The sequence below is a fragment of the Candida albicans genome, chromosome 1, assembly GCF_000182965.3.
Source record: "Candida albicans SC5314 chromosome 1, complete sequence".
NCBI classification, from domain to species: domain Eukaryota; kingdom Fungi; phylum Ascomycota; class Pichiomycetes; order Serinales; family Debaryomycetaceae; genus Candida; species Candida albicans.
In genome coordinates this window covers 1,593,170-1,619,203 of record NC_032089.1, presented here as the reverse complement: position 1 = coordinate 1,619,203, position 26,034 = coordinate 1,593,170, and the positions used below count along the sequence as shown (strand labels likewise).

Genomic DNA, 26,034 nt, shown 5'->3' with positions numbered 1-26,034 from the left:
AAAAACAAAACAATGCGGTTCTGTTTCTATTTTTCACTCTTGTTCCAAACAGATTCAATACTTGGATAATGTATCTCAAACCAACTAGCTAAACAATATAAGCATACTACTAATAAATACCATTACTACATTATAATCATGAATAGACTAGTCCTAAGGGTACTATCTAAGTACACCAGGTTTTCTCTACCGAGATTGCAATTCCAAAACATACGGTTTTCCCATTCATTTCCATTGCGAGATTACCAACAGAAAGCTATAGACTTGATCCTAGAATCATCCAACTCGGGAGTGAAAAGACAAGCAATAGAAATGGCTACTGGAAGCGGTAAAACAGTTGTATTTAGTCACTTAATCCCCTTATTGAAACAGAAAGGAACCAGAGCCCTTGTATTAGCACATACTCAAGAATTAATCACTCAATCGCGAGATAAGATCAACAAAGTGAATCCTGATTTGAAAGTTGGTATTGAAATGGGGAAAGTACGGTCTAAACCAGATGATGACGTTGTTGTGGCGTCAGTCATGTCATTAGCCCGATCCAATAGATTAGAAAGATTTAATCCCAATGAATTTAAAACAATTATTATTGACGAATGTCATCATGCTGTTGCACCGTCGTATTTGAAAATATTGAAACATTTCCATGCAGATACAAAAGACACTGATGTTCATGTAATTGGGTTTACGGCTACTCTAGCACGTACCGATAAACAGAAACTAGGAACAGTATTTGATAAGATTGTCTTTCAAAGATCATTACCCACTATGATTGAAAACAAGGAGTTGGCAGAGTTTAAAATATCAAATGTGAATATCAAAGATTTAAATTTGAAAAATGTCCCCAAAAAAGGTGGTGACTATGATTCTTCAAGTTTATATTTAGCTTTGAATCAAGTAGACATTAATGAAAAGATATTATTAGCATACATGGAGTTGGCAAAAGATTACAAGAGCACAATAATTTTTTGTGTCAACGTTGAGCATTGTCGTGAAGTATGTGGGTTATTTCAACAACAAGGAATAGATGCACAATATGTTTTAGGAGAAACGTCAAAAATTGAAAGGGAGTTTATTGTCGAAGATTTCAAGCAGGGGAAATTCCCTGTCTTGTGTAATGTTGGAGTTTTCACAGAAGGCACAGACATACCGAACATTGATTCCATAATTCTAGCAAGACCAACAATGTCACAATCTCTAATGATACAAATGATTGGTAGAGGATTACGATTACACAAGGAGAAAAGTCACTGTCATGTGATTGACTTGGTGGGGATAACAAAATCAAGTCTAGCATTGAAAGCGACATTATCTGGGGAAGAGCCACAAGAGCAAGAGAAACGGAAATACAAAGATGAAAAAGATAGTGAAGAAGAAGACGAAAGATTGGACGATTTGGAGTATATTGAATCGATCAAATCGTTGCGTGCACGTAGGAAACTAATAGTGGAACGTGCATTGTACTATTACAACCATGGGGTGTCCGAATTGCAAACAATAGATGGCATACAATTATTTCAAAGATACATGCTGGATATAGAGGTTGTGAAGGATATACTTATGAAAGGCAAACTCCCATGGGTGGCATTGCATAGAGATTCAGTATGGGGTGTTGGTGGTCTAGACAATACTTTTTTCCTAATTGAAAAGATCAAGACAAATGACAGGATAGAGTTTAAGTTGACTCAAAATCAGCTTAGTAGACATAGCAACTCAAATCATGAAGAAGTTGAGCATATTTACACAAGCAGCAATATACTTGAGTTGATGCAGAAACTAGATGACACATTTCCAGAACATGCATCGTATACAGCAAAGTATAACACGTTTAGAAGAAAGTGTCACAGATATTTTGCTGAATTTATTATTTCGAAATTAAATACTCGAATCAGTAAGTATTGTCATGAGAATGGTCTTGAGAGACAACAGTTTCTTGCCTCGCTTAACGATGTTATTCGTGGATTACACTTAGTAACAGCATACAGATTAAAATTTGCATTAACATATTCTCCACACTGTGATTATTCTATTTGGAAAGGAAACCAGCTTCTAGCACAAGCAGTGACAAATTGTCGCAAGAATACACTTTCAAAATATAGAGATTAAAACTGTAAATAGAATGAATGAATAGGTAAATAAATGTATAATATAGTTTTCGGAAATAGACATAATTAGATCTTAAAAAAGAAGATCCACCCACTCTATACAAAAAAATAGATTATCGGAAATAGCGAAAAAAAGACAAGAACAAAAAAATACAGAAATACACGCACAACACACGAAAATAAATTCACCAAATATAAAACCAACACAACAAGAAGTCTCTTGATTACAAACATCAAATTCAAAACCACAAGCCATACAAAACAACATGAATAGGTTACTTAGTTTCATACTACCTATTTTTCTTATTTTCAGCACAGTGTTATCATCTGATTCACCAAATGACTCTGTAAATATCAATAATTCTGATCCAAGTCGTCATTCAAATAACTGGGCCGTCTTAGTGTCAACATCACGATTTTGGTTCAATTATCGTCATATGGCCAACACATTAAGCTTGTACCGTACTGTCAAAAGATTAGGGATTCCAGATTCTCAAATTATTCTTATGTTATCAGATGATATTGCTTGTAATCCAAGAAATGCTTTCCCAGGGTCAGTTTTCAACAATATGGATGAAGCTATTGATTTGTATGGTGAATCGATAGAAGTGGATTACCGAGGATATGAAGTTACCGTTGAAAATTTTATGCGTTTATTAACTGATAAATGGGATTCAGATCAACCTAGATCAAAAAGATTATTGTCTGATGAAAATTCCAATATTTTTATCTATTTGACAGGTCATGGGGGTAATGAGTTTTTGAAATTCCAGGATGCGGAAGAAATTAGTGCTCATGATCTTGCTGATGCATTTTCTCAAATGTATGATCAAAAAAGGTATAACGAAATATTTTTCATGATTGATACTTGTCAAGCTAATACCATGTATGAAAAAATCCATTCTCCAAATATCTTGGCAGTTGGATCCTCAGAGATAGAAGAATCGTCCTACTCACACCATTCCGACATGGATATTGGTGTAGCAGTGATTGATAGATTTACTTATTATACTTTGGATTTCCTTGAAAAGATCGATAGAGATTCAAAGGAGACCATGGACAAATTATTTGCTGAATACACTTTTGAAAATGTTCATTCTCATCCAGGTATTAGAACTGATTTATTCAAGCGTAATGTTAGTGAAGTCTTATTAACTGATTTCTTTGGTAATGTTCAGAATGTTGTCGTTGATGATGTCAATATGGAGTTGTTGGAGAATGAAAAAGTCACGGAATCTAACGAGGACAACAATCAAACTAAGAATATTATCAAAGAAAGAGGCCCAACACAATTCAGTTTTGAATGTGACGAGAATTCAAAATCATTGATTAAAGTCCCCCAATTGCATGCTCGAATTTTTGGTGTAGTAACCGTTGGTGTTATTGTTGCTCTATGGTTTATATCCTCAAAGTTCTAAATCAAAATTAGAAGATACTTAGATTCTGAAATGATTGGCACTTTTAGCATTTAATATTTATGTCTAGAAATATACACACTTATATTTAATATAATCTCAATACTATTTTGAATTTAGATATCACAAACTCTCTTTATATTTCTATACAAAACCTATTTACACACCACCCACATAATGCTTCACGTTATTCGCCCAAGACCAGAGTTAAGTGAACTCAAGTTTCCCATAACTAAAATCCTAAAAGTTAATAAACAGGGGTTAAAGAAATAAAGACACACTAAAAGAAACAAAGACAAAGAAAAAAAACAAACAAGGTTATACTTACCCACTAATACATTGTAGTTTAATGAAATGAAATGAAATTTAGAACTTTCCTATTGATCGCTTTTTTCGTGGTTGTTTGTAAATGAAGAAATATCAGCAGTTTTGGAGAAATTATACTATTTATACTTTGTAATACGGAAGACTTATGGAGGACGAGGACTTTATGCTAGTTTAGTAAATTGCAGTAAATTGAAGGATTATAATCAAATAGAACAGTAGAATCGCGCGAAACCAGGAGGAAGTAAAAGATTATTGCTGGTGGGGAGTAAATTTTTCAGAGCATAACAATGTGGAATTATACCTATTCTTTTTCGTTTGATGTGTTTTTAATAAACTCTAATGCCGTAGTGGAAAGTATATTGGACTACTACCATATCCCTTTTATTTTTTTTCCTTTTTCCATTAGTCAAGAATTGAAAAAAAAAAGTTATTCTGATTATTATGCATATTTTGTTTCGTTTCGTTTATATTTTGGGGAGTTTGTCGTACGTTTATTATACTGGTAATTATTCGGGTAGTTATCGGGGACATTTGAAAGTAATTAGTAAGCAAATCCGGGTTAATATTGAAACTTGGTAAAATACATATTAAAAAAAAAAAATTCAAAACTCTGGAAATCAAAAAAAAAAAACAAAAAGATAGTTACGCTTGAGTTATACTTCTTTGGGGATTATCATAACGAGCAAATTAATTATAGTGAAACTTGATCATCACTTATGGCGAATACTCTGGACTTCAACGAAAACATGACAGGATGGCGATATTACTTACCTTTATGGGTGGTAGTTGACGTTCTGGGGCTTGATTTTAGAAAGAAGAAAAAAAGAAGGGGGGAACTGGATAAAAATGAGGAGACGAGGAGAAGAATTTGTTGCTCCTTTTATACTCAAAAAAGTCCTGTATATTAGCCCGTAGTTAAAATGTGTGACCCCTCAACGTCTTTGCTGGTTACATTCCACACAATTGATCTTTAAGAAAAACATATTCAACGTTCTTTACACGATTGAGCAATAGCATTAATTGAATGGTTTAAGGTACTCTTATTTCGAAACCCCTTTGTAAGTGCTACAAAGCAAAAAAAGGCTTTACAAAAACATGCTATTGTTGTAGCTATACACAACTACAAACTAATTTAAAGATCGTCTAATTTCTCTGATAGCTTATCCAATTTTATTCTTGTTAACCTGACGATTTCTTTCAATTCTTGTTCACCATATTTGGACTTCAAATCAGAATCATCCAACTCATCCAAACTTGGAGCTTTGTAATTCAAATTGAGTCTCCCCTCACTACGATTATTTAACCATGACCAGAGAGATAATTCCTCTTGTCTTTTCAACCTTTCATTTTTAAAGCTAGTTTCAACTGTAGGCAACAATAAATACTTATTGTCTCTGATTTGAATTCTGGATGCATATAAATAATCATTAGGAATAAGTTCAATGTATTGTTTGGGAGATGTCGATGTCAACCTGTTGAATACTGAGACTGTAGTTAAAAACCCAATTAAAACAATAATGAAACCAACAACAGTGTTGCTCAAAAACGGAATTGGTATCAACCCACCAATAGTATCCACTAACGTCATAAATTGTTCGCTTATTGATTTTGGCGTTTCTGACTGTTCCACTTTAATGACTTCTTCTTCTTCCTGTTCTTTCTTAAGAGTTCCCTTTCTACTTCTCGATTTACGCTTTCCATTAGCACCTTCCTTTTTATCACTACCTTGAGAAACTATCAGGTTGATGGTGCTAATCATACTCTTCATAGAATCCTTTTGTCCTTCAATGGTACCTTTTTCAATTGCACCTTTAATCCATGACTTCCCACTCCATTCAATAGATGTGACAACATAGACTTTTGTTTCATTGTTAGCAGCCCAACTTAAAAATATTTTGGTTTTCACTTTAAATGAATTCCCACTGGGGACATCAGGTGTTTGAGTAGTTTGCTCAACTTCATAAAACTTTTCTGGTTGATACTCAATCAATTTATCCTCAATATTACATTTCGTTTGTTTTGGACCAATTGGACCCGATAATGGTTTGGTATATGTATAGCTTCGTTCTTTATTTTCCTTGGTTAAAGCTTTAATTTTAGATTCAGAAATGTCGAAATTTTTCTGATCCTTTAAAATCCTTATGTACTTGGAAGTGTCTGTACCAAACATAATCAAATAAACAGCTCCTGGTGGTGCCTTAATTGTGTCTTCGGAAATGAATGTTTCACTAGATTCCTTGGAGTAACCAGTTTCAGTAGGTGCGTGTGTCAACGGACCAACGATTGGTAAGCCTTTAAATGTGTTTCCTGAACCTGAAGTTGCAGCCACGTCGCCATCTTTTGACTCGCTTGCATCGCTGGGCTTTCCATCTGACTCAAAATCATCACTCTCCAAAGATGCATCATGGCCAGAATCATTTGCGTCTTCATCCTCATCAAACAGGGAATTATCATTGTCCTCGTCAGATCCACCTAGTCCATCAGAATCACTAATATCCAAGCTGTTGGTGTCGTCATCACGGCTTGTCGATGAAAAGTTCGAAACCCTTGATCCTGCACGGGCTCTTCTTTTACCTTTGTTAATTTGAGCTTGTAATTTTTTAGGGTCAATATCACTATTCTCCAACAATACTCGATGCCAAACATTGGTTATTAAATCAAATGTGCTGTCACGACTCAAAAAAGTGGCAAACACATATTTTTGATGCAAAGTACGAATAACTATCCCATTGGGGAATAAAACTGCCGTCGATTTTTTTTCAATTTGAATAACCTCTTGAAGTGGGATGACCAAATTTGTAACCCAACCTAAAATATTTGAATTAAAGCAAACATAATGATCACTCAAATACATTTTCCCTTGAACTAAAATATCTTTGGACACAGCACAACTGAAATCATCAATCAATTTCTCCTTAGTGGGCAATTTTTTGAAATTCTGATGGAATTCTTTATTTCTCTTTTTCAGAGCATGCTTTATCTTTTTGGTATAATCAACAATGTCTTCGATGTTTTCTGTATCGAAATTACCTGGAAGCACCCCCGAATCATTATCATCAACTCGTCCATTCTCAGTTATTGTTGAATTTCTATTTGGATCATCTGAACTTTTCGCCATACGGGAATCTGCTACCGGGCTTTTCCCAAGTGATGACGGTCTTTGTGGAATACTTATCAAACTGCTATTGCTTCTGTTTAAGCTGCGACTTAAGAGTCGTCTTGTGTCACCTCCATTTAGTGACCCTGAGTTGGGCATAAGTTCAGGAGTTGTAGCTCGTTTGGTAATGCTGTCAGCTGATCTGAAAGACGGTCTTCTTGAGCCCATTCCGAGTTCTTCACGTGCAAATTTATTGTCAAAATCAGCTAAGGACAAGTCTCCATTTCCTAATGTATTTAAAGGAGATTCTCTAACTGGCTCAAATTGAACATCATGTGTAAGTGAATGAATAGATTTTAATTCTGTAGAGTTTGTAATTTGTTTATTCTCCAAAGAATCAACATCTGCCGAAGCTGTAGCTGCTCCGTCCACCAACGAAGATTTCGAACCTTCGTGTTTAACTCCTCTCAATAATGTATCCAATTTGCTGGAAAATGAATGATCTTTTTTCTTGTCTTCTGGAGGAGGCGATGGTGGTGTTGAAGAAATCATTTTATTGGCAGCGGCATTCAATAAACTCGACAAAAACCCATTTGATTCTGATTTTGGTGGTTGTGGTTGTGGTGAAGTGCCAGTTTCTTGATTACTAAGTTGACTTTTACTGGGTGAATGAGGAAATGGTTGCTTAAATGATGACGTCGTCGATGATCGATCAGTGGTGTCTTTGGTGGGAGGGTTTAGCAATAGTTCTGATCCTTGTGCACTTGCTAACTTGACATCAAATGAAATAGCAGGATCGTTTTGATCTTGTCTAAGTGCAATTCTATCCTCCATTGAATTCATTTTATCATGTGACAGTTGATCAATATCGGTTTGAGTTTCTTGATTTTCTGGAAGGTTATACCTTCTATCTTCGTAGGATGTGTCTGCAGTGGATAGTTTGGGTTTCTTTACTTTAGAGGAATTTGAACTTGATACAATTAGGGAGTTGCTCTTTTGAGGAGATAGTGAAAGTGGTCGAGTTTTCTTTGAAGTTGAATGAGATCTGTTCAAAGCGTTTACCATTCCTCTAAATTCAAATGAATTGTCAGATGAACCCTGACTATTTCTATGATTTTGATATTGAAAAATATTAAACGACCGTCGATGATGTTTTGACGGCGATTTGCTTTGTGTGGATTCTGTTGTATCAATACTGTTGTCTCCTTCCTCCTCTTTGACTTTTGACGATTTTTTCCCTAGTAGTTTCAAGGCCATTTTTCCGTCTCCCGTGTTTTTTAGTGCTGAATTCCTTTTCTTTTTTTGTGCTGCCCTCCGCCGTCTACAGTTTGTTTCAGTATGTATGAGTATTTGAGTCTGTGTTTTTCTTACTCAAAGTTTATCGTTCCAACAATGTAAATATATGTGGATTCCCAATATATAAACTTAATTCTATAAATCTAATAAAGAGTAATTTTGTAGAAAGTAAAAGACTGTTATTTTATAAGCCTTATTGTTTAATTTTTTTTGGTTTGAAGGAAAAGTGCCAGTTTTTTTTTTCCGGAGATGCTTTAACAAGTATTACTGGTATATAATGCCGGTTGTTCCTTTAAATTGCTACAACGCTCAATACTGTTTCAGCAAGAATCAAGATTTGTCATAAATTACCAATTTAGTCCCAGTTCACGAAATTTATCTAAAACAATTAGTAAAAAGTGGAGGTTTTATATAGAGGGTTTTGTTTGCTACATAAATGATTCTAGTGGGTCTAGTGTTCTATTATTATTCTTTATGGTTGCTTTAATTATGCCATGTCGTCTATCAGTCATCCTTCACGACACCAAAACATGCAGAACAAAGGCCAACAACAATAATAATAGGTGTTGTTGATTTCGTTTTTTCGTCTCAATTGTGGCACGGGGGAAGAGGTTTACTAACATTTATACCCCTATCTTTCCACAAATATGAGATTTTCTCAACATTTCTCACATAAATTGAGACTCTACTACTACTTTTTCTTCTTATCATTATTTCCAGAGTTCTATATTCATGAAACTGAACTAGAAAGATTTAAAAAGATCGAAGAATACATATATTCTTTTGATAAAACTAAGGAATCTAAATAGATTAAAGAACTGAAGTGACGATAAAGGAAGCGAATACAAAAAATCATTTAATCAACCAACATGTTTTTTTTTTGAAAGCAAAAAGGATTAACTGGGATATAAAGATATTTTTTAATAAAAAATGAACGTGGAACCAACTTAGAAAAGAGGGTTTAATATTTGTTTAACTTGAGAAGTCAAACCCAAGTTGGCATCGTAGTCAACTGAGAAAACAGAGACTGAAGATTGACAGTTGGTGTGTTCAACGATAAAGTTTTCTGATGGTAATGAACAGTCACCATTGTTACAAACAGTAAGACCATCCCAACTTTTTTGACCCCAGGTAAATGAGTTAGAGGTTTCATTGTAGACCAAGTTGGCACCAGCAGCATATTGACCAGTCAATCTAGTGAAAACCCATTTTGGATTAGTACAAGTTTCATTTTCGTAACCAACTTTTGGGAAGTTAACGTTCAAACCAACACCGAGACCAAGAGCTCTTGGGTTGTTACCTTGAGCTTTGAAAATTTGATTAACAAATTCAACAACCTTGTTAGCGTAAATGGTAGATGGTTCTTTGTTGTCTTTCAAATCCAAGCTATCTTTGAAGAAGGAGTTGTTGGAGTTTGAACCAGAGAAAGCAACACCTGGAATACCTCTGTAGATACTGGTGTAAGTAGCACCAACAGTACCAGAAATGGTGAATAAACCTGGAGACATGTTAGTACCTTCATTTGGACCAGAAACAACCAAGTCAATAGTAACATTGTCACCGTATTTTGGAATAACGTAGTTGATACCGAAAACAGCAGATGAGGCTGGAGTACCGTTGAAATACCAAATATGGTTATCATCGACTTCGTGACCCCAAGATGGAGCACCAGCTGGTGGGTAATTGAATTCACCGTTGGTTTGTAAAGTTGGAGAAGTTGGAATATCAAATTTACCACTGAAACCAGATCTTTGAGAAACTGGAGCAACCAAGAAAACATTGTGGCCAGCTTCTTTCAATTTGTAGTAAGTGGCTCTGATGTTGGTAGCTTGCCAACCATCATCGTTGGTTAATAAAATGTTTTTAGCCAAAGCACCGACTGATAATAATAAAACTAAAGCGGAAGTTAAGAATTGCATTGTAAGTTGATTTGTTTCTCAATGTAGTCTATGGAAGTATTTTTAAAAAAAGAATGAAAAAAAGGAAAATATGATAACTGAATGATATTCTAAGATCGGGATATAGAAGGTCTATTTATACTTGTGAAACTCAATTGACTTGTTGTAAGTAAACAAATCTCATTGCTGATAAATATATAAGATGTAGAAATATCCCATTATGTGACAGAAATTTTAAAAATGAAAAAAAAAAATTTAAATTAATAAACTTACTAATCCCATCGGAATCAGTTGCATCTTTTCTTTGTTTTCTATGGTATGCGGTTATTAAAACCATTCGCTAATAACCGATTTCATCGTACACATGTGTGTGTGTGGTTCTCTTTTTTGATGCCATTCATTCATTCGTAGTTGCAAAATTCCTGCACTTTAAACGTCATTTTGTAATGTAAAAAATGTAAATGCATGTCAGTTTAGATAATAATTAATTAATTAAGCATTGGTTTTGTGTAACTATTAGTTGTGAACTTTTCCTGTTAGATAAAAAACGTGGGTATCTTGGAAAATGAGTACGGTTTTATCGATTACTAGGAATATCCCTTCCACCCCCCCCCCCCGAACTAAATTAATTGGAAAACAGAAAAAAAAAACCAAGTGGCTTCAAACCATATTCAAAGTTTCTATTATCACCGGTCTTTATTGGAATTTAATTATCAATTGAACAAAAAAGAATGAGAGAGAGAGAAAGAATCTTACGGGATTAGTATATGTCAATTTGACAGGTAGATTTTACAATAAACCAAGAATTTTTTTAGAAGACGCTAAATCTCTTGGTGTAATTGTTATCTCTCACAAATAAGGGCCTGGAAAAATGCAAAGAGAATTCTAAACATGTAAAAGCAATTGAATTTGAAATTCCAAATACTGTTGAACAGAACTGATATTCATGGCAGCCGATTCCTTAATTATTCGATCCTATTTTGAAATTTTAATTAATTGCATAGACAAGAAAATAAGTTTAACTAACTTCTATCCCTTTTCCATGTTGTTAATTCCCTTATTTCAGTTGTTAATTGAGTTTTAAAGTTTCTTTTTTTAGAATTTCAAAGAAATCCGCTAAATGGGTTTAATGAATCTATGTAGAAGACTAATAGGTTTGTTTTCTTAAAAGGATTAATTTGGCTAATTTTCGTTCCGAATGGGAAATACCTAAAGAGGTCAATATACGGATTAAAGTTTTGTAAAGCCCATTGGTTCGAAGAAACTTTAATGGATGTTTTTGGAGGGGGGCATTGTCTTTATCGGAGTAATTTATCTACCAATACTATACATTTTCGTATAAATTGTTGACCACGTGAATGGCTCAAAACAGAATCTTGGATAACTTTTGGACAAATTTAGCGAAAGTTGTTTCCGAGAAGCTACAGGTTTGTAACTAAGTACTTACCAATAAAATTTAATCCACTTTAGCAAAAATTCTAATGAAAAAAAATGTACATATATTTTTTAGATGGCACCAGTTGTGATGAGTATGTACACATTTATTGAAAAGCAATGTATTTATCTAATACTATAACTTGTTTACAATATAAACATGTCCCACGTTTTCACAGATCTATGAACATATAGATCTTTGGATTTTTGTGATACAATTGATCTTTCTATCTCTCGGGAACTCTTATTCCGATTTTAACACTCATAACGTAAATATTCTACCTTAATGTGAATTAAATCTTTTCATTTTCGGTATTTAAAACAATAAACTACTAGAATATTTAGAAATAATTTAAATTCTTTCCTTTTCTTTGTATCTCTTGAATATTTAAAATTAGTTGTGTGGTTCCAATCCAATTGTTGCAAAATGGAAACTAGAATTAACCCCGAAAAAAAAATAAAATTAAAACTAAAGTTAAACTTATGAGAAGAGTATTCCGCATTAACATACCTAATTAAGAAGTCTACAAATGGGTAGTTTGTTTGTTTGTTTCTCCACTCGATAATAAAAATTTGAACCGCTGGACAAAGAAAAAAATTAATGAACTTTTGATGTGGAGGAGAGAAAAAAATTGCACAAGCAAAGTCTAGTTTCTAGTACTAGTATTGGAAGTAATAGTAGTAGTGGCAGTAATAATAATTTATTCAAAACCATTCAGATTTTTTTTTTTTCGTTGTTGACCTGGAGTAATATTAGAATCAAACATCAATCTAATAGCAACTTAATTGATTATTTACCCTCATCTCATAGTGTTGACGTTCCATTTACAGATATATAACAACTGGACGCTTATTTTACCTTGATATACTTATACGATACTAAAATGGCAATTTTTTCTTCATTGGCGGGGTTTTTCAATAGAAATAAAAGAAAGATCTTCATTACTAGTGCTGTCACAGTGTCTATCTATCTATTAATCAATGAGTTTGTCATTAAAAAATTCAGAAATTATCAAAATGCATTGAGACAAGAATTGTTGTTCAAACAACAAATAAAGCAAAGATTCATTCAAACACAACAAGATTGTTATTACACCATATTGGCATTATTACCAGTATTAGCTGCCCCCATAATTGACTCATTGCCAGTTGAATTAATTACCCAAGCATTAAGGTTGAAAAAGAACAATTCCCTGCAACAGGCAACCAGTGGCAGCAATAGTGAATTGACTGCTGATAATTTGAACCTTTTGGACAATAACAACAACCCAGAACTGAAATTGTCTATTTATATGAGCAAAAGTAAAACTGAATTATGGAATTTATTGAAAATCAAAACAATTACTAGAACATTAACCTTATTGTACACAGTTTCTGGGTTGTTTTTAATTACAAGGTTACAATTGAACATCTTGGCCAGAAGATCTTATTTGGAGAGTGCTATTCAAATGGCTGGTGTCAAATCAACAAATAATGACATTGATCCACATGAAAATTATATAATTGAACAAAGTTACCTTTCATTAAGTTGGTGGTTATTAAATAAAGGATGGTCAAATTTGAGTTCCATCATTGAAGCATTAGTGGTTAAAAAATTTGAAAAAATCACTCCAAAAACAGAGTTATCAATTAATGAGTTTGAGTTTGATTTAATTGAAATAATAAATGAAATCAACTCAAACAATAAGGAATACATTTTAGCCAATCTTTTCCCTATCAATTATTCTGATTTATTGGAAACTATATTAAACACCAACTCCGATTTGATCCACCATTTGGATTCACCAGAGTCAAATTTAATCAAACTAATCAATGAAACTAATGCAATTATGTTAGACAACAACTTGTATTTTTTCGATTTATTAAATGCATTAATCATGAATACGGTATCTACATTGACAGCTAATCTTTCATTCAGTTTAGGAGCCAATAATAGCTTGAACAATAGCTTATTAATGGCCTCCTCCGGTAATTTGGCTGCCCATGGAGAGAATCCAAAAATAGTGGATATCACTCATAACGATCAATCATTTAAATTGGCCAGCTTTTTGGCACAACTTTCGGTTCAGAACAATATAATGATAGATAATGACAACTTGAAAACTGAGGATATACTGCCAAAGCATGAGAGTGATCTTGAAGAAATCCTCAATAGTTTGAATGGAGGTACCAATGAATTACCAACTGAATCATATGGAAATGTGTATATTAATAATTTGAACCAGTTAGAGGAATTAGATGATTTTAGTGCTGGCATATATTCCAATTTTGAATAAATGTTGGAATTGCAATGCTTTTGTATAGTGTTATAAAATGACAGTTTATTGTAAATAATTATATTCCTCATGTTATTTTATTGAAAAGTAAACTCTAAGGAAACCACCACTATAGCTGGTAACCTCATCTATAAATAATTAACTACGAATATACTCTGTCTAGAAGCGTCCTCCCTACGGTGTTTCAGTATTAAATGGTCTCTATTTCGTTCTGCTACTATTCTTTTTTTTTGGTATATTAGCAGTGTACAATTGAACACAGACACACACATATCACCAAAGGACGCTAAAAAATAATTAAAGGTTAAGTAAGTTGTAAGACGAGGAGAAAAAAAAAAACCAACTGTGTGTAAAAAGTTATGTGACGTGACTTAACATACTCTTTCTTTTCACAGACAACAGTCAATATATCTATCAATTCAATCAAATATGTCATCTCCTAAGGTTATTATTGTTTCTTCAGATAATGAAAAGTTCCCAGTTGAACCAAAGATTGCTGAAAAGTCCATTTTGATTAAAAACATGATCAATGATTTACATCCAGACGGATTGGAAGAAGATTTTGAAATTCCAACTCCTAATGTTAGAGCCAATGTATTATGTAAAGTGTTAGAATGGTGTGAACATCATAAAAACACTGTATTCCAAGATGATGAAGATGAAGATGCTAAGAAATCTGTGCCTGTTGAAGAATGGGACAGAAATTTCTTGAAAGTTGATCAAGAAATGCTTTACGAAATTATCTTAGCTGCCAACTACTTGAACATCAAACCATTATTGGAAAGTGGATGTAAGATGGTTGCTGAAATGATCAAGAGTAAATCACCAGAAGAGTTAAGAAGAACTTTTAACATTATCAATGATTTCAGTCCTGAAGAAGAAGCTGCCATTAGAAAAGAAAATGAATGGGCTGAAGATAGATAAATTAAGGAGAAAGACGTGTACAGACACGGTGGACTTTAAAATCTTCTTCATGTCTATTAAACAGAAATAAATAAATACGAAATTGCTATATTTGTTGTTTGTAGTTTTTGCAAATATATAAAGAAATATATACATATATTTATGTGTATGGATATTTGATAATCTGTAAATGTAAGAACAGGACTTGACAGAAGGCGTAACAGTAGTGAACAATTTGTGGCCAAAGGATTTGATGCAAGGTACACTACTATCCTACTTATACACAATTTATCGCAAAACAAAAAAATTTAAAGAAAACGATCATACAAAAATTTTTCCTTCTCATTTTTTTTGTATTCCACAATTAAGTTTTTACAACCAATTTTCTTTTTTTTGTTTTTTTTGTCCCTTTCTGCCAAAAACCTAACAAAGTTCCAACAACAACAATAACAACAATAACAACCATTAAACCAACATTTATACACATCTATACCACTTCATAATACATATATAACGAAACAGAGACATTTATTTTTTGGTTGTTTCTTATTACTGGGTATTAAATAGTATATTTGACAGTTATTTTTTCTAAAGAGTGTAACCACTTTAGTTGTTGAATATAACGATTTGCACCAAAAAAAAAAATTTAGTGACAGTTTGAAAGCTAACGAACAACCACCTATAATCAAGAAAAGCAATACTGTTAAATCTTTTTGAAGAGTTGATTTAAAACTGAAGCATTATATAAAGTTTTGTTTTTGTATTTTTTTTTTCAATTTTTTAATTTAATAGTTATTAATTTAATTGTTCCCAGATTGGCTGATACAGTTGATATAACTGGTCACAATGAATGAGAATGAGAAAGAATCCAAGAATGTCAAGTTAGGCGTACTTGAAGAAGTGGCTAATATGTCAGTGGATGAGTTGACTAATCTTGAACAACAATTGGCTAGTGAATTCAACACATTGAGTAAAGAATACCTTGAGAGTCGTTTATCACGAATTAATACCATATTAGATAAATTAAATAGTCTGATCAAATATGCAACTGCAAATGACAAAAGTTGGTTAAAGATTTACAATTTTGAAATCGAAACTATAAATAGTATAATGACAAACACAGAAGATTTAATAATATCCAATAATGGAGATTTGAAAAACAAACCTGATTTGTTAAAATCTATTGATGAATATCAAGAAGAATTGAAGGAAATTTTTAAAAACTTACAAAGTCCTTTTGATTTTGATAGTACTTTCAGGTATGATAACGACGATAAATTGAATGATGGCAGTAATCCGAATTTATCAAAATTACCTTTTTCCCATTTATTTAACGATTACTTTAAAAAACATCGTGATGCTTTAAATGCAATTATTAAAGAAAAGGATTATCAAGCCAATTTGCTTCATAATAATCTGTACGGTAATCGGGTCATTCTATGGAAACAATACTATAACAAGTTAAATCAACAGAAACAAAAGTTGATTGATAAGACTAATGATCAGTTGAATCAATTATACAAAGACTACTATCATTTGAATGAGCAAAAAAATCTAGATTTTTCAGAACGGCATTATTATAGGTCTTTATTAACTCCGAAAGAACTAGCTACTACCATTGATGACAGTATCAATACCGTGGATACACAGGATGTTGCAGCAGTACTTGAGACCAACCATGATTCTAATTATGTTGAATTAGATACTAGACACAAGAGTAAGAATAAAATTGAGATTTCTGACATTCGAAAAAAGATCATTGATGAAGATCAAATGTTGAATAATATTAGCTGCGGTATTAAGCGATCATGGGATGAAACTGATACTAATACTAGTATAGACCCTTTGAAAAGGAGTCGTTTTAGTTTAACTGATGCAGAAGCCATTGAAGATCTACTACTGATTAGACACAATATTACCAAGCAAAATTCACACCATGAACAGAATAAAAATCAACAGAAGGAAGGAATTGAACAGAATCAAGAGAATCAACTGGAGGAAGTTGATATTGATGAAGCAGAAGAAGAAGAAGGCCAGGAACAATCAATACAGCATAATCAAGAAGGCGTAGAACGAGAAGGAGAAGAAGAAGAAGAATATGGAGAAGAAATGGACTCCGACAATGATAGGGAAGAGACAGAAGCACCAATAGAGTCGATTCTAACATCTGAACAAAAAAATCAACGTGAACTATATAAAGAAATTATATTCAAAAATGATACTACTGAAGGTATGAAAATACAAGGTTTACCTCCATTGGATTGTTTCCCCAGATTTTTCAATTAAAAAAAGGGAGAGAATTTTAATATACACCACCAAGATTTCATTTGCTTTTAGGTTAGCAACAATATTGTGTACGGTTTATTTTCAGCTTTTATGTAGTTACTTACTTAGTTACTTACGTACATACATATATAGTTGGACAATATTCTACCGATTAATCTTGTTCCAAAAGAATACTAGCATTTTTCAAATTAGCCTCCTCTATAGTTTTATCCAAAGAATCTATAAATTTAAATGCTTTGTTGGAGCTATTGGATAAAATAAACCTATCATCAGGAGAATTTAAACCATATTCTTGGAAATCATTTTGTAATACATATTTCAACCATTCAAATATTGATTTAACTTTAGCATCAGGATTTAATTTACGTACTAATCGTTTACCATTAGGAAATCTGATTTGAATTCTAGTGAATGGTTGTTCCGTGGGTTCCAGATGATCGATTGGGGTTATAGCTTCAAATGGATCTTTTGGTATTTCTGGTTCTTGTGGAGTGTCCAATGATGGAGTTGAGATGACATCATCTGGTATAGCACTATCACTATCACTATCCAATTCAATGGCATCATCAATAGTATTTCCCGATTTATAACTAGTGTTATTATTATTGTCCACGTTATTATCTATAATTGATTGTTTCATGGCCAATTCAATTTGTTGTTCTTCACTTAAACTAGTAGGATCAATTTTCACATCATGATGTACTAAAGGATTCTTAGACCCAGGAATTAATGAAAATGAATCTAAAAACTTATATGTCTGTTCAATCCATTCATTTACCAAGGGAACTTGACCATCAGTCCATTTATGTACTCTTTCCCCTGTTAATGGATCCAAAATAGCAATATGAGGGAACGTATCAACATGATAAAAGTTAACGTATGATTGCCCATTAACAGAATCAGTTTGGTATTGTAAAAATATGAAGTTTTGTTTGACAATTTGTTTGATTCTTTCATTAGACCAAAAATCTCTATTTAAAACTTGACATTGAAATTCCAGTGAATCTTGAATATTTATTAGAATCCATTTTTTCAATTGTCGACCTTGATATTTGGCTTCATCAAGATTTAATACAGATATGATATCAAATGGTGGACGGAATAAATTTGCTAATCGTCTTTGTGTTGATGATAGTTCTTGATGACGATTTTGTCTCAATTGTCTTCTACGACCCGTTATTCCTCCCACAGCACCATTATAGTGTCCTTGTTCATCGTCATCAGAGTCTAACACTTGTATATCATGTGAGTCGTGATATTCAATATCATCATTGTCATCGTCATCAATTTCTTCAATTCTATCATCATTATTATTATCATCATTATAATCGTCAAATCCAGGCATCATACGTTGTTGGAAATCAAATCGTTGGTGGAAAACACCTTGGTGTCTATTACCAAAAATATCACTTGGTCTAGTAATACTTGGTTGTTGATTCATAAACCCTGGGAATCCAACGTTCTCCACCAAAGTTTCGTGTCGATGGACATTTGCATCGGCTTCACGGACATTATCATCTGTATTGTCGTTAGCACGGTATGCTTCTTCTTGTAATCGTTTGGCAAATGCTTCATCTTCATCCTCATTGGCAAATGTTATTGGATTGGTGCTATCACTAGTATTGTTGTTGTTGTCTGTTGTTGAGGGTTTACTCCCACCGTGTTGGCCCGATTCCATATATAATGTCACTGCCAATTCTAAATCGCCACCAGCTACTTCTAAAAACTGTTTGGCAACAGATTCATCTTCTAAGCCTGTAACAGCAAGAAAAGTGGGTATACTTTCATCCATGATTTAAGTTTTTTTTGGAGCGGAGTAGAAACTGAATAGTGGTTGTCTAATGATATGTATATTTGGTTGGGTTAATGGCAAATCAGTATATATATATGGATTAAATTAATGTCGAACATGCAAGAGAAAAAGGCAAACCGAAGAGAGAGAAAGAAGAAAAATATCCAGACTGTTTATTTTGTCGTGTGCCTTTGACAGAGCTAGCGACATTTATTCAGTTTTCAAACTCCTTTTTTGCCACCTATAAACAAGAAGTTTAAAGCTATCGTTGTTGTTAGGTCTTGTAAACTGATATACCTGTTGGTTAGTGTACTGAAATTGCATCATTAAAATTAATTAATAATGTGATGTGTATCTAGCAATTTTTTGTATGATAACGAATAGATATATCATCATCGACACACACCAAGGTTGAAAACAACTACGTGTGAAATACCAAAAAATGGAAAGCTTGAAATTATCAATTAGGGAAATAAATAAACAAAAAATAACAAAGAAGAGTAAAGTAGAAGATTGTTATTTAGTCAATGATGAAATAGAGCATAAGATGGTTTTCTGTATATGTATTCTATTGTTACGGTATACACATACCATAAGGAGTAATAATAATAATAAGGAGTTGTTGTTAAGTTAATTTGTAGTAACATGTTGGGGAATTAAATAAAATGTGGGATTTGGTTGTTTGTTTGTTGGTTGCTTTTTTTTAGTATCATTTACACTACTAGTAAGTTTAACTTTGAATAAACTGACAGGGGATGGATGGATGGATGTTGATGGGATCGACTCCACAATTCAAAAAAACAAGTCTGCTGTTTATTGGACACGACCTCATTATATTATTATCATTAGCATCATACCAATTGTCTCCTATCTTTTAAAACTCAACCAAATTATTATTACAATTTGACTTTATAGTTGATATTTTGTAATTAACTTTCTTCTATATTCTAATCTCATACCCCTTTATTATACATTTATATATATACTCTATTCTAACTTCCTTTGGTTCTTTGTGGTTTTTTTTTCACTTATTTCATATATTTCATATCATATCTTTTATCAAATTCCCCTGAAGAGTATTGATTATTTGATATTTACGGCTTTACTTTCTTTTGGATAGTGTTTTGAATTGAATTGCAATCAATTTATAACTAATATATCAAAAAGTATTTGTGTGGTGGCTCTTCTTTTGCTTTTGTTGTTTTTTTGGCAGCCCTACTTTTTTGCTTAGCTTTCCAATTTTCTTTTTTTTTTTTCATTGTTCTACTACCCAAAAAAAAAAGAATAGTGTGAGTGATTAATAGGAGAGAGTGAAATAAGTGTGTGTGTACGTGTGACTAAAAGCAGATAACAATAGACATTTTTGTTTGTTTGTTAGAGAGTGTGTGTGACCAAAAAGCAAAAAACGAACAGATCAAAATCCCATCTTTCCTTATATATAATTAAGACAGAGAGACAGAGACAGAGAAGAAAAAAATACTCATTTCTAAAAAGGCAAACCCAACCCAACAAAAATATTTTACATCAACCTTCATTTCAAGCATTCTAAGCATTCAAATTATCAACAGATACATTCATCCAATTGTCTGATTCTCAAAAGTCAAAATAAGAAAAAGAAGAAGAAGATTTAAAAGGAAGTTATTGTATTTATTACTCGCTTCTTATCTCCTTCAAAACCCCAACCCTTTTTTTCTTTTTTGATCCTCCAGAATTTTTTTTTATATTAATCAAATCATCTTGCCTTTTATTATTATTATTATTAATTTTTTGTTTTTTAACGTTACTGTCATCTTTGCATATTCATCTAATTGATCCAACATTTCAATATTGCTTTGGTCACATTTCTTTTAGTTGATTAATCAGCCAAATTACCAATCAATACTACTTGCATTTTTGTTATTACAACCATCATCACTGGGTTTTCCTTTCCTTATTTTTTTTTCATTATTATCATCTATATATTATTCATTCTTGTTATCAACTACTATTATCCAATTAATGTCCATTTAATATTATACTTTTTACGAAATTTCTGAAATTGAAACAAACAAACAACCCAATAAATAAATAAACGAATAAACGAACTTACAAACGAACTTACAAACGAACTTACACACAAATTACAACAACTCATAAACCAATAAACATACATTTGAAATCATAGAACAATTTTTATTGCATTTACTAAGTTAGGTTATTAAATTTTTTTTCAAAAAAAAAAAAAACTTCCCCTTTCTTCATTTTACGACTATTACAGCTACAGCTACTACTACTACTACTATTACTATTAATAGCATAATAATTATTATTATTCCTATTATACCAATTTCACTTAGCAATGGAACAATTTGAACGATATGACAAGGGCGAACTATTGCGAGATCGATATCTAAAAGTTAATGATATAAGTGAAGGTTCTTACGGTTTAGTGTCAGTCGCCAAAGATACGCGTAACAATGACTGTTTGGTTGCTGTTAAGTTTATCTATCCAGTTGATTACAAAAAGGACCATCAACTTCTTGAAACTACATCAAGACCATCCTCAAGTCCTGCGAAAATGAGAAATAACGGGAACAACAAAAATGAATCTGATAGTCATGATCTGCAACAAAAATCCAATGTCAGTAAACCAACAAGAGAATCTATTTTCAATACCTTGTATAATGAGGCACAAAAGGAAATCAAGTTCCACAAAATTCTTGGTGATCATCCTCATATTTCTAAATTGTATGATCATTTTGATACTTGTTTGATTTTGGAATTCTGTTCTCGAGGCGACTTGTATGAAGCAATTCATAGTGGCAATGGTCCCGTTACCACTCCAGATATCAAGGATGTATTCCAACAAATCTTAACTGCAGTTGAGTATTGCCATTCTCGTGGAGTTTATCATCGTGATTTGAAACCAGAAAATATTTTAATTGCTGAAGATTGGTCTATTAAGATTTGTGACTGGGGGTTAGCCACAACATCAAAGATTGTCACTAATAAAGATGAATTTGATATTGGATCAGAAAGATATATGGCTCCGGAATTGTTTGATAACAATTTAGAATCTTATGATGCTTCGAAAATTGATATTTGGTCAGTGGGAGTCATTTTATTAACATTAGTTTTCCATAAGAACCCATTTCAAGTTGCAAATTATTCTGATAAGAGATTCATTCAATTTGTTAACAATAGAGAAGCATTATTTGATATTTTTTCAACCATGAGTGGTGATTTATTTTCAGTATTGAGGTTTAGTTTAACAATTGACCCTGATAATAGAGATTTAAAGGGATTTTTGGATGAATTGATGCTGTTACGGTACTTTACTATTGATGAAGAATATTGGGCTAGTGAATATGATGATGATGGCGACTTAGAAGAAGAAAGAGTGGGAGGCGAAGGGGAAGAAAATGAAGGGTATTACGATGATGACGATGATGATGACCACGATGAGGAAGAAGATCTGGAAGAATTTGGATTTTTTGATGATTATGAAGATAAGTTATCGGTTTCACCTCAAAAGTTAGTGGAAATCAAGGCTACACCGGTAACACCAGTAACACCAATTTCCAATGAACCAATGACTAATCAAAAACTGGAGATTAATCCAGCTCCTCAAGTTTATGTTTATAAATCCAGTTTACTGAAATCACCGGTTGATATGACACCGCCAATCCCTCATAATCGTAGAGCTGATGCATTGTTATCAACAAATACTGATTTGAAACCTATACCAATACATGGAACTGCTGGGTTCAAGTTCCATCGTAATACAAGGAAACCATTGAATGTTGCTTCGTATACTCAAAACTCATATATGAACAATCGATTCAACAATACTGGTAGTTCTGGTTTCAATGCCAATTACAATAGTAATAGTTATAATAATAATAACAACTATAACAGCAAATTTAACCGAGAAGATTTTTTCACTCCAAAATCAGTTTTCAATCATTATTTGGACAAATATGGAGAACAGAAATTTGGTAAGCAATCCGCATTTGCAGATGGCTATAAAAAGCATTCACCACCTCAACGATACAAAAAGAGAACTTGGAAGAAGAATAATAATCACAAACGTAAAACGGGTTATCAGCAACAACAACATGTATACAACAGCCAGTACCCTCATCCTACCAATAACGATTCACATAATCATCATCGCGGGAAAAGAAAGTCTAGACTGTATTCTACGTCTAAATTGAAACGAAACGTTATCAATGGTAATACGAATGGCAATATCAATGGAAATGGAGGTGGTGGCAACAATTTGACATCAAATTACCCTTCATTACATCATGGAAGTACAATGAGCCAAATTGTTAATGGAAGTGTCAATGGTAATGTTGGATCCAATATATCTAATTCTGGGAAATATATTCCGCCTTATTTAAGATCTCCAGCTTATCAAAAATCACCAGCCATTGAACCATTAACTGAGGATTTGGATCATTTGAATTTGAATAATGATTATGATGAAGTGTTCCATTTGGAAGGAGATTTCGATATGGCAAGAAATGGCGATAATGATGATCAATATGACAGTCATATAGATGATGTTGGTAATGGTCCACATGATTATCATTTGAATGTTGCAGGTGACTTTCCGCACAAGAGAAATCCAAAGCCTGATGTAGGTTTCATGCATCAGCATCACCCTACTGCTACAACCATTACATCAGGAGTAAATGGTCAAGTTCAAGCCCAAGGTCAAACTCATGGTAGAAGAAACTCTACTTCTTTTTCTACTTCTTGGATGTTGAATACTAATAGAAGAGCCGGGGCAATTTTTGGTAATGAATTACCATTGGCTTCAAATAATACCAATTCATTACCAAACCAAACAAATTCAGTTAATGGTGGTGGCATTAATACTAACAGTAATGGTAAATACGTTCCGCCATTTAGAAGAAACTCGGTTTCATCATCACATGGTACTGCAAATGGTACTGGTACAAATGCTGCTGCTGGAATTGCCTCATTTAGAAAATCTGTCAATGAAAGAAAGAATAGTTTAGAGTTTGCCAATGGCAGCGGTACGAGTGGTGGTTCTAGACCTGTTTCGAGTCCTTTGACCGAATTAAAGAATCATCATCAAAACCATCTTCAAGAAGTCAATAAAAGTCGCTTTAATAAGCTGATTCCTGTTGGTCTTGAATTGGTTTCCTCATTTAGAAAAGATTGGTGTGATTATGATTAAAATAGATCTGTTTATAATTGATTATGATAATTCAATTACAGTCTATTATGATTTTTTTTGTCTATTCTGTCTTTTTTTTTTCTTTTTTTCTTTCTTTTTTTTTTTGGTTTAGTTTACTTTTTTTTTATTTTGAATCTTTAGGTGGTATGATGGTATATGGTTGGATTGTCTTTTGATTGTCTTTTGATTTATATGTTGTTATTGTTGTTGCTGTTGCTTCAGGGTTTTTTTTTATAACTTTACAACTTTATATATATTTTACGCTCAAATTTAACGAATTTTTTTTTTTCTTCTACACTTTTTTGTTTGAAAGTAGTCTACTCGTGTTGTTTTGCTTGGCAAGAGAGATACTACTGGTGATGATGATGATATTGTTGTTGTTGTTGTTAACTTGAAATCTACTAGCTAGTTTTAGTTCGTTCTTTAGACAGATAAGAAGAAAAAAATAGACGATTCTATTTCAATTTTTCGAACCACTTTATGTACAGCAAGTTTTTTTTTTTTYTTTTGACTATCCTGTACAATTTCTTAAGTGAATCATGTGTGCTACCATTTGAGAGAATATTTTCCAGTTACAGTAATAATTCGTCCCTCCCCCCTGAATTAATCAGTTACGAAATAGTCTGATTAGCTTTTATGTGTATATCGGTGTGGAACGAGTTTTTTAATTGCTCCTTATATTATTGTTAGTTGTTCCCTTTGCTATTTCGCAAATACTTGTGCTCACCTGCTTCGCTCTACATATCCTTTAACAAAGTTTAGATCGAAAAAATTGTCCAATAAATAAGAAAAATAGAATATTGAAAACAAATATATACATCTAAACATACGTCAATAAATAATACCTTCTTTTCTTCTCTTAGTGTTAGATCTAATTCTTTTGCTGCTCTTTAAAGAACAAATATAATTCCTAGTCAATGTTATGTCAAAAATCAAATCAAAATCAAACCGCAAAAGAATTGTGCTGTTTATTCATTTTTTTTGATTACGAGTACACTAAAAAGTTTAAATTGGAATTGGAATTGGTTCTAGTCTCACTTTTGGTTCTAATTAGACTTTACTGTAAAGTGTATGTCCGTGTATGGATGTTATTAAGAAGAAAAAAACAAATGTTTCAGGTTTGAATTTCTGAAACACGACCCAACTCCAATCTAATTAATTAAATTCAACAATACTTCTTCTTCTACTTCTTCTCTCTCCCCCAGTTGGTTTTAAAAAAAAACCTGGATATATATATATATATAAATCAAAAGTGTTTCAATTAAAAATTTCAAAACACATTCTTCTTACAAATAGTAACAGAGAATTTTATTTTATTTGTGAATCTATTCTGTTTCGTTTCGTTTCCATAACGATCTTCACTCAAACGAGGATTCAAAACTCATAATCAAATTATAATCCTCAACAAAACAACTACTATTACTACTATTACTTACTACGATTAAAAGTTTTGACAGACGCCACAGGCACTTACTAATCGAGATTTCTTTTGAATTCATTCTACAAATCAAAAGAGAGAAAGACATTGGCTAATTGGTTCTCTTTAACATTCCATTACCATAGTTTTCAGTTATATACACTACCCCTTGTATTCAATCATCTATTTATCTTGGTTTCCCAACAATATAGTTTAATATCGTGTATTCACATCCCCAAGAGCAAACATTCTTTTTTTTTAATTTGCATACCAATAGTTCTTGTTGTTATTTCGGTTAAAATTATTGAAATTAATCTAGAATCATCAAATTCTAACAACAACTACATAATACCAGAAGAAAAACGTCAAAGAGAATTTATAGTTGTATCAATTTAGATTTGGATTTACAATTTTATTATTCTTCAATTCTCGATTTCCTCGTGAAGTTTTTTGTTTTAGTTGTTTTTGTTTTTGTTTTTGTTTCCCCATTGACACGAAAAAGTTTTCCTTAAAAAAAGAGAAAAATTTCCTAGAACCAACTAAACATTCTTGCTTTACATTATCTTCATTTTAATTTGTTGGTGTTGTTGTAAATCA

At 32.5% G+C, this 26,034-nt stretch overlaps 9 protein-coding genes and 1 non-coding gene across 10 annotated transcripts; 6 read left to right on the top strand and 4 right to left on the bottom strand. All coding sequences in view use genetic code 12, as the record gives it.

The window, feature by feature from the left end:
• Window positions 1-138: 138 nt before the first annotated feature.
• Window positions 139-2,106, top strand: CAALFM_C107470CA (double-stranded DNA-dependent ATPase; the record flags this gene model as incomplete). Its single annotated transcript, XM_706648.1, has 1 exon — window positions 139-2,106. One exon carries the CDS (start codon window positions 139-141, stop codon window positions 2,104-2,106), a length of 1,968 nt encoding a protein of 655 aa, XP_711740.1.
• A 265-nt stretch (window positions 2,107-2,371) lies between these two features.
• GPI8 (GPI-anchor transamidase) lies at window positions 2,372-3,523 on the top strand (the record flags this gene model as incomplete). Its single annotated transcript, XM_706649.1, has 1 exon — window positions 2,372-3,523. One exon carries the CDS (start codon window positions 2,372-2,374, stop codon window positions 3,521-3,523), a length of 1,152 nt encoding a protein of 383 aa, XP_711741.1.
• A 91-nt stretch (window positions 3,524-3,614) lies between these two features.
• On the bottom strand, window positions 3,615-3,712 carry CAALFM_C107450WA. Its single transcript, XR_002086364.1, has one exon. It is a non-coding gene; the product is annotated as an uncharacterized ncRNA (small nucleolar RNA).
• Window positions 3,713-4,979: 1,267 nt separating this feature from the next.
• CAALFM_C107440WA (uncharacterized protein) lies at window positions 4,980-8,201 on the bottom strand (the record flags this gene model as incomplete). Its single annotated transcript, XM_708776.2, has 1 exon — window positions 4,980-8,201. One exon carries the CDS (start codon window positions 8,199-8,201, stop codon window positions 4,980-4,982), a length of 3,222 nt encoding a protein of 1,073 aa, XP_713869.2.
• A 986-nt stretch (window positions 8,202-9,187) lies between these two features.
• On the bottom strand, window positions 9,188-10,159 carry PHO100 (Pho100p; the record flags this gene model as incomplete). The annotated part of the gene is made up of 1 exon (XM_708777.1): window positions 9,188-10,159. The coding sequence occupies one exon, from the start codon at window positions 10,157-10,159 to the stop codon at window positions 9,188-9,190; it is 972 nt and encodes a 323-aa protein (XP_713870.1).
• Window positions 10,160-12,456: 2,297 nt separating this feature from the next.
• On the top strand, window positions 12,457-13,848 carry PEX3 (Pex3p; the record flags this gene model as incomplete). Its single annotated transcript, XM_708778.2, has 1 exon — window positions 12,457-13,848. The coding sequence occupies one exon, from the start codon at window positions 12,457-12,459 to the stop codon at window positions 13,846-13,848; it is 1,392 nt and encodes a 463-aa protein (XP_713871.2).
• A 429-nt stretch (window positions 13,849-14,277) lies between these two features.
• SKP1 (SCF ubiquitin ligase subunit) lies at window positions 14,278-14,772 on the top strand (the record flags this gene model as incomplete). The annotated part of the gene is made up of 1 exon (XM_708779.2): window positions 14,278-14,772. One exon carries the CDS (start codon window positions 14,278-14,280, stop codon window positions 14,770-14,772), a length of 495 nt encoding a protein of 164 aa, XP_713872.1.
• Window positions 14,773-15,597: 825 nt separating this feature from the next.
• CAALFM_C107400CA (uncharacterized protein) lies at window positions 15,598-17,037 on the top strand (the record flags this gene model as incomplete). The annotated part of the gene is made up of 1 exon (XM_708780.1): window positions 15,598-17,037. The coding sequence occupies one exon, from the start codon at window positions 15,598-15,600 to the stop codon at window positions 17,035-17,037; it is 1,440 nt and encodes a 479-aa protein (XP_713873.1).
• Window positions 17,038-17,188: 151 nt separating this feature from the next.
• CAALFM_C107390WA (uncharacterized protein) lies at window positions 17,189-18,829 on the bottom strand (the record flags this gene model as incomplete). The annotated part of the gene is made up of 1 exon (XM_708782.2): window positions 17,189-18,829. The coding sequence occupies one exon, from the start codon at window positions 18,827-18,829 to the stop codon at window positions 17,189-17,191; it is 1,641 nt and encodes a 546-aa protein (XP_713875.1).
• A 2,338-nt stretch (window positions 18,830-21,167) lies between these two features.
• On the top strand, window positions 21,168-24,020 carry KSP1 (putative serine/threonine protein kinase; the record flags this gene model as incomplete). The annotated part of the gene is made up of 1 exon (XM_708783.2): window positions 21,168-24,020. One exon carries the CDS (start codon window positions 21,168-21,170, stop codon window positions 24,018-24,020), a length of 2,853 nt encoding a protein of 950 aa, XP_713876.1.
• Between the last annotated feature and the right edge of the window lie 2,014 nt (window positions 24,021-26,034).